Genomic DNA, 15,544 nt, shown 5'->3' on the forward strand with positions numbered 1-15,544 from the left:
AATATAGATAACAATATGCATGTACACAGGTCTTTTCTTCTTAGATATGATATACACTGAACTACAGAGAATCAATTTTCTTCTTTCTTGATGTCCTGGTAAGCCACATAATACAATAAATAACAACTTACAATAGATGCATGTAAATAAGTCTTTTCTTCTCAGTGACTTTATATAGATAAGCTAACTTTAATATAAAATTCATTATAGATAACACTCTAATACTTTTGAGCGAAAGCAAAAACATGGCGAGAGGCATTAGCACAGCGCCAGCTTGAACACTAGTTATGTAGTGCAATAATAGTGTCTATGATCCTACTACAACTCCTTTCTCAAAAGTTTCAGCCTCTAGTCTAGTTTAATTATATGGCTCCCGTTACCAGATTATACATTGTACACTACTGTATAACACTTTGATTATTTGTGTGGGTAGGTACTTCAGCATGTGATGTGTTAGATGGGCGTGCCCGTCCCCAGCCATAAAATGGGGGGACAGGTTTCAGCCCTATCTAGCATTCGTTCTGCTGCATCCCATACTAACTATGAATATAGTTAATATTAGCCGCGCCTCTAACCACAAAGCTCAGCTTGCTGCAGAGAAGGGGAGGAGCTGGGAAGCCAGGGAATGCATTACGTAAGAACTATACAATCTGATTGGTGCTGAAATGCATTACGTAAGCAGTCTGCAATCTGATTGCATGGTGCTGCATGATTTTCTGCAGCAGAACGTACATATTTTATACCCGTACATGTGTTGTGTGTGGTGTCCCTTTTATCATAGTTGAGCCATTTTGCATTTAGCCAGTATAAATTATAGCTACTGTTATCATGTGATTTTCTCCCCCCTTACTTCCTAAGCCCTCAAACTTCCACTCAGTATGACTATGACCATGTGACTCTTTAACCCCTCAGTTCCCGAGCCCCACTCCTCACTGTCTGACTCGGAAGAGGAGATAGATTTTGGATTCTGGGAGAAGGCGTCCACCCTACCCTCGGACAAGACCCCAACCAAGGACCTGAACTTGTTATGAGACTGTTATATATTATTGTGTCTGTTTTTGTACGTACCACTTCATGTCATCATATTAACTATGTACGATGAAATGTTGTTGCAACTTATAATTAGAACATGATAATATTAATATCGTTAACTCAATGCACAACATTACAAAGAGAAACAATAACAAAATAACTAATTAGCACTTATAGAGAAGAAATCAACAGTTGGAATATAATTAATATATGCACTTGTCTGTCCTCCGGCTACAATGACCTCTCCACTAAGAAGTACTGAGCATGTGCAGCTGTATCGTGCAGTAGGCAGGTCTCCTACTTTCACCCACCTCCTGGTGTCAGGCTGGTAGAGGTGGATCGATGAACTTGGGTTGCCTCTGTTGTTTACTCCACCAACGGCTAATAGTGATCCCCCAATACTGAGAGGAGCTGACAGCCTGAGTGGTACTTCCCGTAAGGTCTGCCAGAGAGTGGGTGTGTCCAGGTTGGATCGGGCTTTTGCAATGAGTTCATTGAGGTCAACATGGTACACTGTCTTGGTTACTGTCACATTTATATCCCAACCTCCCATTAGGTAGAGGGTGTTTCCTATGAGAGTCGATTTCAGTTCTGATCGTGGGTTAGGTAGTGACTGAGCAATGTACCATCTTCTTGATGCCACGTCCAACACCTCCACAGAGGAGGTATATCCTTTATCATCAAACCCACCAGCTGCAATGATGTCGTTGTTGAAGGAGAGAGCCGTTGAGGAAGAACGAGCAATGTTCATTGGTGGGTACGGGTGAGTCCATTCCCCTGACTCCAACAGTGCTAGTTGATTAGTGCATTTGTTATTTCTCGGATCAGTTCCTCCCACCAGCACTAGTCGATTAGCGAGTGATGTCATAGCAAACCACTTGGCAGTGTACTCTGGTAGTTTGGCCCATTGATCTTGCTCGAGCTTCATCACTGTACACATGTCACGATCATTGTCTGCAATACCTCCACCAACATACACCGTGTCACCGATAACAACACTCTGTACCGAGCCATCCATCTTGATTGGCATGTCTTTTCCTCTTCTCCATTTCAGAGTGAGTGGAGGTATCAACTCTCTGGGAGGGGGACCCTGAATAACGAATGAGTGTAATTAGGATAGTGTCTACTAACAAGCGAGTGTTACTTGTAGCAATAATTGCATGCACACTAAATCACTTTCTCTAATTAGCTTAAGAGGCCACGCCCACCAGTCTAATAGAATGTACAGTACGATTATAAGAGATCAAAGCTTCTACTATAGCTCTGCAATAATATAATGGTGCATTTTGTCTCACCTGTCTCTGCTGTTGAATGATGGCGTCTCTCCTGACCAGCTCAGCATCTTTGTGCTCGATCTGTTCCCTGTGTGCCTGTACAGGGGAACGTTGGTAGATATCTTTGAACACAGACGTGAATATCATTATAGTGGAAAATTCTACAACAGAATGAGAACAAACAACAATTTCCGCTAAAGGAAGTACATAATTATAGGAACACTCAAACGGATGTGTAGTTACGGCTTAACACATGAGATAGCATCCATGCATGTTAAGGTACAATACTATTGTTGCTGTGGGAATCTCATTATCACACTACATGTACGCACCTTCTTGACTGGTTGAGTGTCCTTTGACTCCCTCTTTGTTGCCTCCAATGTGTCCGAGCCTCTTGTATCTAATTTAAGAGAGATTATAGGATATCAAGTTGGCCAAACACTCACCTTTAGTGACCTTCATTGGAGTGAAGGTTGTCGTGCTTATTCTTGTGTCTTTAGACATCTCCTCAATACCTTCTAGTTTGAGTTTGCTCAGATCCCTGTACGTGACAGGTACATACTTGTAATTATTATAATAATACGAATATTATATTACTGTAACTATATACGGCCCATGCTTCTTAACTTACGGTATAATTATTATATTATGCCAGGAGTATGGAGTATGGGTATATAGTACCTCTTCAAGAACTTACTGTTCCAGCAGAAATGTCTCCACCTCATCCGTACTTCCACAGGTGAGAACTTTGACCCCCATCACACTGAGAGCAGCCTGTACAGTAGGGGACACTGGGTAGATACGCTTGGCAACAGCTACAGTGACGAGAAAGTGAAGCTCCAAGCAGCCTTGTTTGACTGAACGGAGTTGTAGCGCTGCTCTTTGTAGACCAAGTGCTTCAGCAATTCTCGAAGTCAGCCTTTTCACATACTCCAGTGTGGCTACTCGCTCCGTGCATTTGAGAACAAATACTTTGGCCGTTTTCATACGAGATTTTGAAGAGAAAGATTCGGCCGGAACTTCAAACACATTTCGATGACAGAACTGATCAAGTGCAGAACAATGCTCATGCAGTTGTGCTTGGTCGTCTGGTGATCCCAGCAGCTCGATGAGGTACTGCACTATCTCATAATTGAAGAAGGAGATGTAATCACGTAGAGTCATGAACACTTCAGGCAAATTTTTGGCATTTTTGATTTCTTGCTTATCTTCTGGATCAAGTACTTTGACTCCAATCCCGTCGTTGAAAGCGTCAAGGCTGAGAATAAGATCTTTAATCCTTTCCAAAGGGATTCGTTGGTTTTCAAATGATCTTTGGATAATTAGAGTAAAAGCAGTGAAACTAATTATCATTTTCCTTGTATCACGTATGAGCCGATCCTCCAATTCAATTCTAATATCTTCATCAAGGCTAGAGGTGTCGAGGTGTGGGAAGCTGAAGGACGTCGGAGCCTCTGGTGGATGTTGCTGGTGTGGGGGTGGAGAGAGTGGTGGCTGTTCAACACGGCTGGTCGCAGTCTTGTGACGTTCGTAACTATCGTGCAGCTTCTTGACAACATCGTCAGTAGAAGGGCCAGCGATGGCAGCAATAAAGCCATGGAATACACTGGGATTGAGCTTAATTCGATGGATGATGGTATCTAAAATCTTTCGAGACTTATCGGAATCCATGACTCCATTCAGTCTAGAGTACTCGAGAACTTCATCTGGTATGTAGCCATTGGAGAAGAGGCTATCAGCATATGCAGCAGTTTGAGCTTTGAAGGTGGACACCAATGCTTCAAAGTTCTCTTGAAAGGACAGGTACTCTGGAGAATGGTCGGGGGTTGCTTGAGTGGCCATTGACAGCTAGCCTGTGAGTGGACCAGGGCATTTCATACAATGGCATATGGTGCACATCAATTTAGCATGTAGAATCTAAAAGGCTTATTATATTTTTTAGTGAAGTTAAACTGAGACTCTTGATCAATTGCAACTTTGAGATAGGCTAGCTATACTGCGAAAAAAATCTTCTGAGATATGAATCATGCACTCACTCCTTATATATAGGCCCTAGCTCTAAGTCATGGGATTAGATAGGAAGTGAACTGGTGAAGGACCCACAAAACCATTGATAATCTTCCTTCAGTGCATGCATGCATAGATACGGATACGATGCTCTGTGATGCATGCGCCCTTATTGATAGACTGGCTAGGCTAGTTAGTCTGGCCACGCCCTCCCATACTTCTTGTCGAGACTAAGAGTGGCAGTGACACAGCTACAAGACACGCTCTTTTCCTATTCTATCTCGATCCAATGCTGAATCAGCAAGCCACGTGGTGCCTCTGGAGAAACAACAAATCACTTTTAATTTTTAAGCATGGAGCCAGTTAAATTGCCACATCTGTATTTGGTGGATGCTTTGTCCAGTCCTACTGTGGGCCATAGTGACATAGCCAGGACCATGGAGAGAGACCATTGCTGAGGAGGTGGGGAGGGCAAGTTCCTGGTCAATCAGATGATCTTACATGACAAAGCTGCTCGTAAAGATGCAGAGTCTGATGACAAACTCAGGATGATGAGTGAGTGATAGTGTTGTTATTTAATAGCCTGATAGGATATACCTACTGCCAACATTTACATGTACACTGTTCCTATAGGACGCATTTGATTTTGTTTGGATTGTTTAGAATTAAAGCTGTTTGAAACTTTTAAATAGTATGTTGAAGAGTGCGCCAGTAGACTACCATCATGTAGCAAGCTCTGACAAGGGCTCTAATGACACGAGTATTTGACCTTATAGCCAGGGGTCATGTTATGGTGAAGTTGCTTGAGACTATTATAGCCATTGCCTTGGTTACATGTGCAGTGTTTGAAGACGTGCTTGTGTGTGTAGCGTTATTATTGTTTGGCCATAATTCGTAGTAAGTACTGTTCACATGTTTTCTCCTTTCTAGACCTGAGGATTTGTACAAAACAGGTGAGGTGGACTTTGACCCCAACTATGAGAGTTTACTAGCGGAGCTCCACCTAGCAACCAGCGGTAGCAACGCACCTGGAGTGGATCAGATACAATGAGAAACTAATACTGGAGAAGTGAGTGCTAGCATGTCAGACAACTACATACATTGGAGGTCTCTTTCTGAGAGCTTTGTTGACTTGTGTAGTCATCTGGTGTTGCAAACCTCCGATTTTATCGTATTTAATAGCATCTTTAATAGTGCTGCAATAATTATAGTGTGCTTAGATCAATAATAGTATTTATTTCAGGCCCAAATTGCAAATTGTACTTAATTGAAAATAACCAGCTACCTAAGTATCTGTATCTAACCGCAAACTTCCTTAAAACTCATACTTGTACATCGATCTTGACAAATATAAAAAATTAGTACCCTAAAAACAGAGGAAAATCTTAAGGTTACGGTAACCGTTTGCTCATTAATTATTCATGAGCTAGATCTTTCCAGCTAGAATGAGCTGGAAGTCCAGCTGAAACGCAGTAGTCATTTCATGGCTCGAATAGACACTTTTAGGTGCAGTCTGAACTAAGCTATATGCAGGGCCACACGAAGAGATATTTTAAAAAAAGGCTACTGAAGAGGCTGTTTTCCTTGGCTCTGTCAGCCATTTGTGTTTTGTGAGAGTTTCCTGGCCTGGAACGAAAAAACGCTTCGTGTAGCCCTCCAAAGTGGTAAGAAGTATCCTATAAGAACAAGAACACAAAGCTAAAAGTATTTTTGGAAGCATAAAATGACTACTAGTTTGTGTTGTTTCCAGTAACTTGATGATCGCTCAGAGCTTCCACTGAAAGATGTTTTGAAGATTGATACTTGTCATACAGATAGATACACCAATATATTTATCATGTATGTGCTTCAAACTTTTATCATGGCACTTATAGTTTCACAAAAATCATTATAAGAAAATCATGAATATTCATTGAGCAAACTGTTTACCAACCTTAAAATTACTACCCTTAGTTGCTTGTCTCAGTAGTAGGAGATTGTTGCATGTGAGGTTTTAGTTATGTAAACATTGGCTACAACTGATCTGAGGAAATCTATATTGAATACTCTGTGGAGCTTAGGTGCATGGAGAGCTGTTTGGATTGATTTGATATGTGGCAAATCAATTAAACATGAAATAGCATACAAATATTCTTTTCATGTCAAAGAGGTCATAAATAGGTACATTGCTCTGTACAATACAACAGGTACTGACAAGCAGCTAAGCAACGCCATGGACCTCAAATATTTACTCTCTGATTTATCGATATTGCAATATTTGCGAATAAGCCAACAATGTACATGGAGGAGCTACACACAGCGCTTTAAAACCTAACAGTAACATACTTGGCAATTGGATGGATATGTGCCTATTAATCTATTAATTTTGCATTCCAAAGTTGTGGGATAGTTTACATTAAGACAAACCATAAGTTATCAAATCTCCTACAACTGAGACTGTAAGCAACTTGCAAACCACTGTAGTACAACCTTTTTCACCTCACTTGAAATGTACATTTTAAAAACAAAAAAAGAAATGTACCACTAATTGACCTCAGGTATGTGTACATATAGTAATGGTCAGAGCTGGGCATGCTCACAGTAAATGAATGATTGCAAGTAATAATGGGGGAACCTGGCTATACAAAATCCTATAATTATTTGTATCTGAGGTGGAGAATGGTATGGCAAAAGCTTGTCAATTGCTGTACCATCGGGAAGCAGCAGATAGATTGTTTGTTGCTGAAGCTACTACATGTTTGGCCTGAGGGTTGTTGATAGATTTCAATGCACTGGAGATGTGTCGCTGCTTATAAAGCCAGCTCAAGGGAGCACTGTCTCACGATGAATTAAAATGATTTGTGAAAAGCCGACTACCTAAAATTCAGACCCAATTGCGTCAGATCTAAAGTAGATCTAAAGCTGCTGCCACATTATGCTGTCTACTTAAACGCCTAGGATTCACTCGAAAGAAGGCTAAACACATCAATACAATGCTCTAAAAATAGATGTAGGTCTTGCACAACCAATCATTCATTTACAATTTGAAACTGTGAGCATGCCCAGCTCTGACCATTACTATATGTACACATACCTGAGGTCAATTAGTGGTACATTTCTTTTTTTGTTTTTAAACTGATATTTCAAGTGAGGTTGTAACACAAATCACTATACAATGTTGCTATGCAAACAACATGTAGTCCTGAGCAATAAGGGCTTCTAGAATTTGTATAGCGGTACTTTTTGAGTAGACCCTCAAAAGTACCCACTATAAGGTATCAAGAGTAGATGCTTTTATCTACTCTTGGTGTGTGGAAACTCACATATAAATTATGGTGAGGTTTGAAGAAGTTTCAGGCTGAAGAAACTGTTAGTACGAAGTACCTTAAGGTTATGGGAAACAATGTTTATGAATATTTAATTAGGTACATGTTTATTATAATTATATCCAGAGAACAAAGAAAGTTTTGCAGTACCAAACTTTATACACATATCTCAACAGCACAAATAACCTAGAAAAGAAAATATGGACACTATTCCAGCTTATTGTAGGTGCTGGTCTAACATATACATGATTGCATAAAAATAAATTTTTCGCAACAGTTTATGGACAGGAGAAGGCTCAGAACCAGGGGCTTGCAGTATCCATGGCAAGGTATCAACCTATACTGGAGGGCCAGAAATAACCAGATCCTTCTTTTTCATTCCATAGAGAGCTCAGTACTTGAGAACATACCGTGGATTACTCAGTAGAGCAGAAAGAAAGCAGACTAAAACAAGAATAACTCTTCTCTAATTATGAGTGTACTTGGATTTTTTGTTTCTGGCCCTGCCCTGACATTCTGATAATTAGAAAATCAATATTTCAGAGCTAAGCATGCTGTCAGAGCTGCAAAAACTGACGCAGAACTATTGGACCACTATCGCACGAGTGTCTTTGTGGGCTTTGCAGGTTTTATAATTATATTCATAGCGAAATTTGTATGCGTGGGTGCAACTGTTGCCCATAACCTTAAACACTGACAGATCACCAAATATTGTTTGGAAGTGAAGGGAGTGAAAGCCTATAGCTTATCTAGTAGAGGAATAATTATGTTCGGACCTGATGTTCAAAACCGGTATACGGCAGTGAGCGAGTTAGTAGGTTCTTTAGGGTAACAATTGTTCGTACAGTACAAGTCTCAGCATTAGACCATTCTCTACTTCAAATCCATGAGTCTCCATAGTCTAGTTCTAGAAGCCATGCACCATTGCTCACTTTTTATTTAGTCATGTCAAGAGTTTATGATAGAGGAGAGAGTATCGAACGTAGGCATACTGTGTATCAGATGTATGCGGAGAGTAACGTGACTTCCTGTATCTGTCACTAGGCATACTGTACATCAGATGTATGCGGAGAGTAACGTAACTTCCTGTATCTGTCACAAGCTTGGAATTTGCACACTGACCAATCCAGTGTGGGTGATGTAATCTATCAAGAAAGTAGATTACATCACCCACACTTGGATGGGTTGATAGATTACATCACCCACGCTTGGATTGGTCAGTGTGCAAATTCCAAGCTTGTGACAGATACAGGAAGTCACGTTACTCTCCGCATACATCTGATGTACAGTATGCCTACGTACAGTATGCCTACGTTCGGTACTCTCTCTCTCTATCATAGACTCTCTCTCTATCATAGACTCTCTATCATAAACTCTTGGTCATGTGAATGTGAATGTGAATGTACCCAATACTATTTGTTTGCATAGCAACATTGCATGGTGGTTTTGTGGTAAGCAGTGACCGATATGTATCAAGAGTAGATAATTATTCTACTCTTGTATGTATGCAAACAGCTGTATCAGCAGGGTTAGCACTTCAGTGCTCTAGTTCTAATTGTAAATCGACTGATTGATTTGTCTTCCAGTTTAATTTTTCCACCTCTGACCTTTGCCCCCAGTTATGCGGCCATTTTTCAGCCCGGCCAAGTGTTGAGGAGACAAGAAGAGGCACTGAGAATGGAGGTAGAGGTACAGAGTACATTAGCTGGAAAATGCATTTGTGTCATACTTTGTAGAGTCCCTTAAAGTCATTCAAGGTCAGCTATTATAGTGTGTCCTATTCAGCACATGATGTGTGTTTCCCTGTAATGTATTGGAAGGTGTGCCATGTACAATCATGTACGACCCGCACACACACACACACACCTTTAGGCCTACTATGCTGCTAAGAGAGGGGTCTCACGTAAACTGGCCACTCAGACGCTAACAGACCTCAGCAGTATGGAAAAGGGTCTGTCATCAGAGACTACAAACTGCCCAGCCCTTACATGCAGCCCACCTCCAGTCTGGTGAGCAGCCTATAAGCAGTGAGGGACAGTCTGAAGACATGGGTCCATGGACAGGGGCTACTGAGGAACATCCAAGGTACGTACTTATTTGATTTAAGGCGATACTATTAGGAAGCCACAGAGCTCGTTTCTTTTGGAGACTGAACAATTATGGTGAAGTCTTGGTGTCGCATATTTAGAGGGTCGCATCTAATTGGAGGTTACTCTACTATCCTCGATTATAGGCTGCTTAAAATTATATTGTTTCTAGCGGCCTGGAATCGAGGCTGTGGTTTGACCTCTATTTAGGACGCGACATAAAAATATAATTGTCACCCGCAGCAGTCGCTACTTTTAGAGGTCAAAATATTACCTAAGATCGAGGGTGTCGCATATTTGGAGGGTCGCCTTAAATTGAACAAGTACGGTACTTGTGTATAATGTGTAGTTGGTTATAATGTGGGCCCTAACTTTGGTCTTGTGCATGATACCCAGGTATGTACCCACACAGAGTTCACACCAAGTAACATAAAAGCAAACACTTAAAAACTGTTTTAATACAGAGATACTACACGTAGGAACAGAGCCGACCGACGTGGAGACGGTTACTATCGCTACTGAAGAGGTGGTACCCAGTTCACAGTTTGAGATAGAGATAAGTCAGAGTGATGATGGGGAGAGTGTGGAGCAGCTACAGGCCAGTGACTTGGACCCTAACTTTGGCCTTGTGCATGATACCCAGGTAACACACACACACACAGTTCACACCAAGTAATATATAAAAACTAGCACTTAAAAACGCTTTTTTAAAGGTATCCGGCTTCTAAGACGTTTTGTTTTCGTATTATTTTTACTTTCGTATTACATGGTTAGAATTTGCATGATGGTAACTACCTCCCAAATAACGAACACACACACACACACACACACACTCACACACACACACACTCACACACACACACACACACACACACACGCTTGTTGTTCCTGCCCACTCACACAGGAGGTCCACACGCTCACTAGCGATGATGGTTTGCCCTCTGACATGACCTCTGAGGATGGCTCCACCCTCAACGCTATAGGCCACGCCCTCATTCAGATGCAGCAAGGTGGACAGACCACCCCCTCATCTCAGTTCCTCATCACTAGGAGCACCTCATCTGGTTCAGAGTCTGGCCAAAATGGTGAGTAATGGAGGCCAAATTTATCAGTGTGACGATACATTTTTGGGGGCAAATCCAAAATTATATATAGGCTTCGATAAGTTATCCAAGTGCTTGTACTTACTAATTACATGTAGAACCATGAGTATTATTGCTAATGTTTGAGGTTTCTTGGAAGTGGTGTTGAAAAATGTTAATAGTCAGTTTTTATATGTTGTTGTGTGTGTTGAGGTCCTCTGTATGTGATGATCCCACCATCCAGTAGTGCTGAGATACTGCATGCAATGGGTCGACCTATAGCACCCAAGATGAGCGGGATATCAACTATGGATTATCACACGGCCGACCCCATCGTTCAAATGCAGTTGTGAGTACACAGTTCATGTGATTGCCTACCTCTGCATAACATGTATGACAGTATGTTAGGGAAAGCATCATTCTTGCTACATACCGTATTACTAGAATATTTTGCTGTTGGTGAAAACCTTTGCGAATCAGCCAAATCGGCAACCCTTTGCGATCTAACTATTTCGTTCTGGCAAAAATTCGCATATGCTCGCTGTAATACGGTAACTGTGAGGAGTGTTGTTATTATGGTGGTTGGTTTGCAGGTCTGGGGATATGGCCGCCAACAGGGAAGCTCAAAGGAAGGCTACACACAATGAAGGTGCTGCAAATTCAATACTGAAAGTTATAGTGTACAACAGATGTACATGTACTTACGTAGTCATAATCACATTTCCCACAAAATACAAATTTGTCACTTCTAAAACTAATAACTTATTTGCTGTGTGGGGGCTATCCATCCATGCTGTAAACGTCTAAGTATGCCTTGATTTTCATTTTATACTGTACAGTAGGTGTGTGTGTGTGTGTGTGTGTGTGTGTGTGTGAGGTCAAGATTCATTTATTTTGCCAATTGGCTCAGCTTCATTGTACATGCCCTAAACACGATAATTACCAGTTGTTGTTGTTCTTCCCACGCCCAGTTGAGCGTCGGCGTCGGGACAGGATCAACGAGCTCATCAAGGTACTGGCTCAGATAGTGCCTGCTTTTCAGAAGAAAGACGCAACTACTGGTTCCATTGTCGGGGTGAGTGTGTGTGTCTGTGAGTGTGTGTACTAAAGTACTATTGGAAAAGCCATCGAAATATCTACTAACTTCGGTTTTTTTTTTTAAGCATGCATTAGTGCAGAGCCCAGTGTTACGTTAGTTACTAGTAGCATAGAATCCAGCAGAGGCCATCGTATATAACACATGTAGTTAGTTGCACATAAAATTGCTAAAGCATTTTTTTTTGTTATCTCCACGTACATGTCTCACCCTCACGTCATGTTTCCCTGACTGCAGTATGTGTACAGCAAGGGAACGGTACTGGACAAGACAGTGGACTACTTGAAAGAGCTCGTGTTTCAAAATGAACAACTCACAGCCAGTGCCAAAATCGCAGAGAAATCTTTAGCAATGCTTCAAAACCAGATCCAAGTCCTAGAGAAAGAGAACGCATTTCTTCAAGCACAGATTATCCAGTTTGGAATTGATGTAGCTGCCTCCTCTGGTCAGAAGCAACCTAACCAGCAACTTCTAAACTCTCCTCTGGCCCAGAATCTCCCCTTCACTTACTATAGCTATACATTGTCAGTATTATTATGTATACCACACATAGTTTTTATACATGATATTTGTCTTATTGAACCTGAGCATAATAAAATGTTGTGAACAAAGCTACGCCCCTCCATCTCAAGCCGCACTTCCTCGAAAATTGGCCTGGTAGTATACGCTGCTTGTGCATGCGCTAACCATAATTATGCTACTGAACATGAAAACTGTGCTGATGAAGAACCTTCATCAAGAACAAGGTACGTGTGTATAATGTGTAGTTATGCAGTGCAATGAGTTGACTGTGTACTATTGAATGTACAATACAGAGAATGGGAACCTAGCATGCTTACTAGTCTGTATGTACATGCACTTGTATACAAGGTATGCTTCAATGTATGCAGTTCAGGTGTGTACAGGGAAACGTGTGTCAATTGAGAACACTAGCTCACAATATTTGTACATGACATTGTACAGTACGTGTACCAGACCCTTCATCACACTACCAGTTTGAATGTGTCCATGTGTTGTTTATCGTGGCTACAGAACACTGACTCAGGACGAGGAGGACTTTGACAAGTTCCTGGAGAGTGCCAAAGCTCAGCAGCTCTCACCCTCCACAATTAAAAGGTATCACTTTAACTGACTCTTACGATTATTCTAGTATTCATAATGTAAGTACGTACATATTGTATACCAGTACGTGTGATGTGTGTGGTGTCCCTTTTATCATAGTTGAGCCATTTTGCTTTTAGCCAGTATAAATTATAGCTACTGTTATCATGTGATTTTCTTACCCCTTACTTCCTAAGTCCTCAAACTTCCACTCAGTATGACTATGATCATGTGACTCTTTAATCCCTCAGTTCCCGAGCCCCACCCCTCACTGTCTGACTTGAAAGAGGAGATAGACTTTGGATTCTGGGAGAAGGCGTCCACCCTACCCTCGGACAAGACCCCAACCAAGGACCTGAACTTGTTATGAGACTGTTAATATTATTTTGTCTGTTTTTGTACTATTTTCTGGCAATGTAATTATGTATGTACCACTTCATGTCATCATAATAACTATAATTAAAAGTCTGTTGCAACTTAATTTTCTCTTACCTGCTATAACGTGCAAATATTTAAGGCGTGGCTTCCGGTAAGCAGTCATTCCACGAACATTGTGCAACAAAAAGAGGCCTATCCACAAAATATAAATGCCTCAAAAATTTCGCACTATACGGTATTTAGCACTTATAGATCAACAGTTCGAATAAAAATAAACGAAATATGCGAACTTAATTAGAAAACTTTTTTCAAAAAGATTGTTAACAATGCACAACATATTACAATAACTAATTAATCGCTTATACAAAAGAAATCAACTGTTTGAAGATAATTACCATATAGTTTTGTCTGTCCTCCGGCTACAATGACCTCTCCACTAGGAAGTACTGAGCATGTGCAGTTGTATCGTGCAGTAGGCAGGTCTCCCACTTTCACCCACCTCCTGGTGTCAGGCTGGTAGAGGTGGATCGATGAACTTGGGTTGCGTCTGTCGTCCGCTCCACCAACGGCTAATAGTGACCTCCCAATACTGAGAGGAGCTGAATGCACGAATGGTACTTCCTGTAAGGTCTGCCAGGGAGTGGGTGCGTCCAGGTTGGAAAGGGCCTTTGCGATGAGTTCATTGAGGTCGACGTGGTGCACTGTCTTGGTTGCCCTAGTGTGATCGAACCCTCCCATTAGGTAGAGGGTGTTTCCTATGAGAGTCGATTTCAGTACTGATCGTGGGTTAGGTAGTGACTGAGCAATGTACCATCTTCTTGATGCCACGTCCAACACCTCGACAGAGGAGATATGTCTTTTATCATCATGCCCACCAGCTACAACGATGTGGTTGTTGAAAGAAACAGCTGTTGAGCAAACACGAGCAATGTTCATTGGTGGGTACGGGTGAGTCCATTCTCCTGCTTCAAAAACTGCAAGTTGATTAGTGCGTTTGTTGTTTCTTGGATCCTGTCCTCCCACCAGCACTAGTCGATTAGCGAGTGATGTCATAGCGAACCACTTGGCAGTGTACTCTGGTAGTTTGGTCCATTGATCTTGCTCGAGCTTCATCACCGTACACTTGTAAAGATCATTGTCTGCAAACCCTCCACCAACATACACCGTGTCACCGATAACAACACTCTGTACCGTGGTACCCATCTTGATTGGCATGTCTTTTCCTCTTCTCCATTTCAGAGTGAGTGGAGGTCTCAACTCTCTGGGAGGGGGACCCTGAATAATGAATGAGTGTAATTAGGATAGTGTCTACTAACAAGCGAGTGTTACTTGTAGCAATAATTGCATGCACACTAAATCACTTTCTCTAATCAGCTTAAGAGGCCACGCCCACCAGTCTAATAGAATGTACAGTACGATTATAAGAGATCAAAGCTTCTACTATAGCTCTGCAATAATATAATGGTGCATTTTGTCTCACCTGTCTCTGCTGTTGAATGATGGCGTCTCTCCTGACCAGCTCAGCATCTTTGTGCTTAATCTGTTCCCTGTGAGCCTGTACAGGGGAACATTGGTGGAAATCTTAGAATAGAACAAGAAACAATTTGCGCTAAAGGAAGTACATAATTATAGGCACACTCAAACGGATGTGTAGTTACGGCTTAACACATGAGACAGCATCCATGCATGTTAAGGTACAATACTATTGTTGCTGTGGGAATCTCATTCACACACTACATGTACGCACCTTCTTGACTTGTGGAGTGTCCTTTGACTCCCTCGTTGTTCCCTCCACTGTGTCCGAGCCACTTGTCAGGTCTACATCTGCTGTCAAGTTATTATCTGGTTGAGTGTCCTCCCGAGGTTGTATCTGTAGAGACTTCACTAGATGATCAATTTCTCTGGGTTGAACTTCAAACTGTTCTTGTGGAGTGGTCACTTCTTCCAGTCCACGAACTTGCTCAGCTTGAAGCCGATCGATAGATGCTTGTGAATGAGTGTCTTTCTCAGATATTGGATGTAAAAGTTGATTTACTTGAGTATCCTTTGACTCCCTCTTTGTTGCCTCCACGGTGTCTAAGTCGCTTGTCAGCGAAGCATCTAAAGTAAAAGTTAAATGTTCAATAAGGAATTTTTTCTGGAACAAAATTTCGGAAAAACACACAATTGACTCACAAATTAT

At 41.5% G+C, this 15,544-nt stretch overlaps 4 protein-coding genes across 8 annotated transcripts in view; 2 read left to right on the forward strand and 2 right to left on the reverse strand.

The window, feature by feature from the left end:
- The window catches only part of LOC135352059 (uncharacterized), a gene marked incomplete in the record, with an annotated part of 851,949 nt that overhangs the window by 387,484 nt on the left and 448,921 nt on the right, over nucleotides 1-15,544 (forward strand).
- LOC135352085 (uncharacterized) lies at nucleotides 1,117-4,468 on the reverse strand. Its single transcript, XM_064551246.1, has 6 exons — nucleotides 4,343-4,468; nucleotides 3,004-4,159; nucleotides 2,753-2,847; nucleotides 2,639-2,706; nucleotides 2,328-2,402; nucleotides 1,117-2,122 (listed from the first exon to the last, which is right to left on the reverse strand). The coding sequence occupies exons 2-6, from the start codon at nucleotides 4,146-4,148 to the stop codon at nucleotides 1,193-1,195; spliced, it is 2,313 nt and encodes a 770-aa protein (XP_064407316.1). The 5' UTR covers nucleotides 4,149-4,159; nucleotides 4,343-4,468; the 3' UTR covers nucleotides 1,117-1,192.
- Nucleotides 4,429-15,544, forward strand: part of LOC135352133 (upstream stimulatory factor 2-like) — a 40,867-nt gene continuing 29,751 nt past the window's right edge. Inside the window, exons 1-10 of one of the 3 annotated variants that reach the window (XR_010399588.1) lie at nucleotides 4,429-4,868; nucleotides 5,244-5,382; nucleotides 9,238-9,307; nucleotides 9,491-9,703; nucleotides 10,170-10,348; nucleotides 10,610-11,136; nucleotides 11,381-11,862; nucleotides 12,121-12,629; nucleotides 12,916-12,999; nucleotides 13,236-13,459. Coding sequence is in view for 1 of the 3 variants with exons in the window: in XM_064551310.1 (XP_064407380.1) it covers nucleotides 11,096-11,136; nucleotides 11,381-11,436; nucleotides 11,759-11,862; nucleotides 12,121-12,489 (570 nt within the window). In the remaining 2 variants the exon portion in view is untranslated. Of the gene's footprint in view, nucleotides 4,869-5,243; nucleotides 5,383-9,237; nucleotides 9,308-9,490; nucleotides 9,704-10,169; nucleotides 10,349-10,609; nucleotides 11,137-11,380; nucleotides 11,863-12,120; nucleotides 12,630-12,915; nucleotides 13,000-13,235; nucleotides 13,460-15,544 lie in introns of those variants that run through there. The other 2 variants (XM_064551310.1, XR_010399589.1) reach the window with 2 other exon arrangements.
- LOC135352070 (serine/threonine-protein kinase pakG-like) overlaps nucleotides 13,623-15,544 on the reverse strand; it is a 30,539-nt gene continuing 28,617 nt past the window's right edge. For all 3 annotated transcript variants that reach the window (XM_064551194.1, XM_064551192.1, XM_064551191.1), the window contains exons 4-6: nucleotides 15,110-15,462; nucleotides 14,843-14,917; nucleotides 13,623-14,637 (exon numbers count right to left, since the gene is read on the reverse strand). In XM_064551194.1, coding sequence (XP_064407264.1) covers nucleotides 13,714-14,637; nucleotides 14,843-14,917; nucleotides 15,110-15,462 — 1,352 coding nt within the window. In that variant the 3' untranslated portion in view covers nucleotides 13,623-13,713. The remainder of the gene's footprint in view (nucleotides 14,638-14,842; nucleotides 14,918-15,109; nucleotides 15,463-15,544) is intronic.

This window comes from Halichondria panicea, chromosome 1, assembly GCF_963675165.1.
Source record: "Halichondria panicea chromosome 1, odHalPani1.1, whole genome shotgun sequence".
Classification (NCBI taxonomy): domain Eukaryota; kingdom Metazoa; phylum Porifera; class Demospongiae; order Suberitida; family Halichondriidae; genus Halichondria; species Halichondria panicea.

What these genes read in the sequence shown, in the direction of transcription:
- LOC135352085 (XM_064551246.1), bottom strand. Translation starts at nt 4,148, where the DNA reads ATGGCCACTCAAGCAACCCCCGACCATTCTCCAGAGTACCTGTCCTTT. An exon ending in TCCAATGAAGGTCACTAAAG is followed by an intron (nt 2,707 to 2,752) that starts GTGAGTGTTTGG and finishes CTCTTAAATTAG; the next exon opens with ATACAAGAGGCTCGGACACA. An exon ending in TCATTCAACAGCAGAGACAG is followed by an intron (nt 2,123 to 2,327) that starts GTGAGACAAAAT and finishes TTCGTTATTCAG; the next exon opens with GGTCCCCCTCCCAGAGAGTT.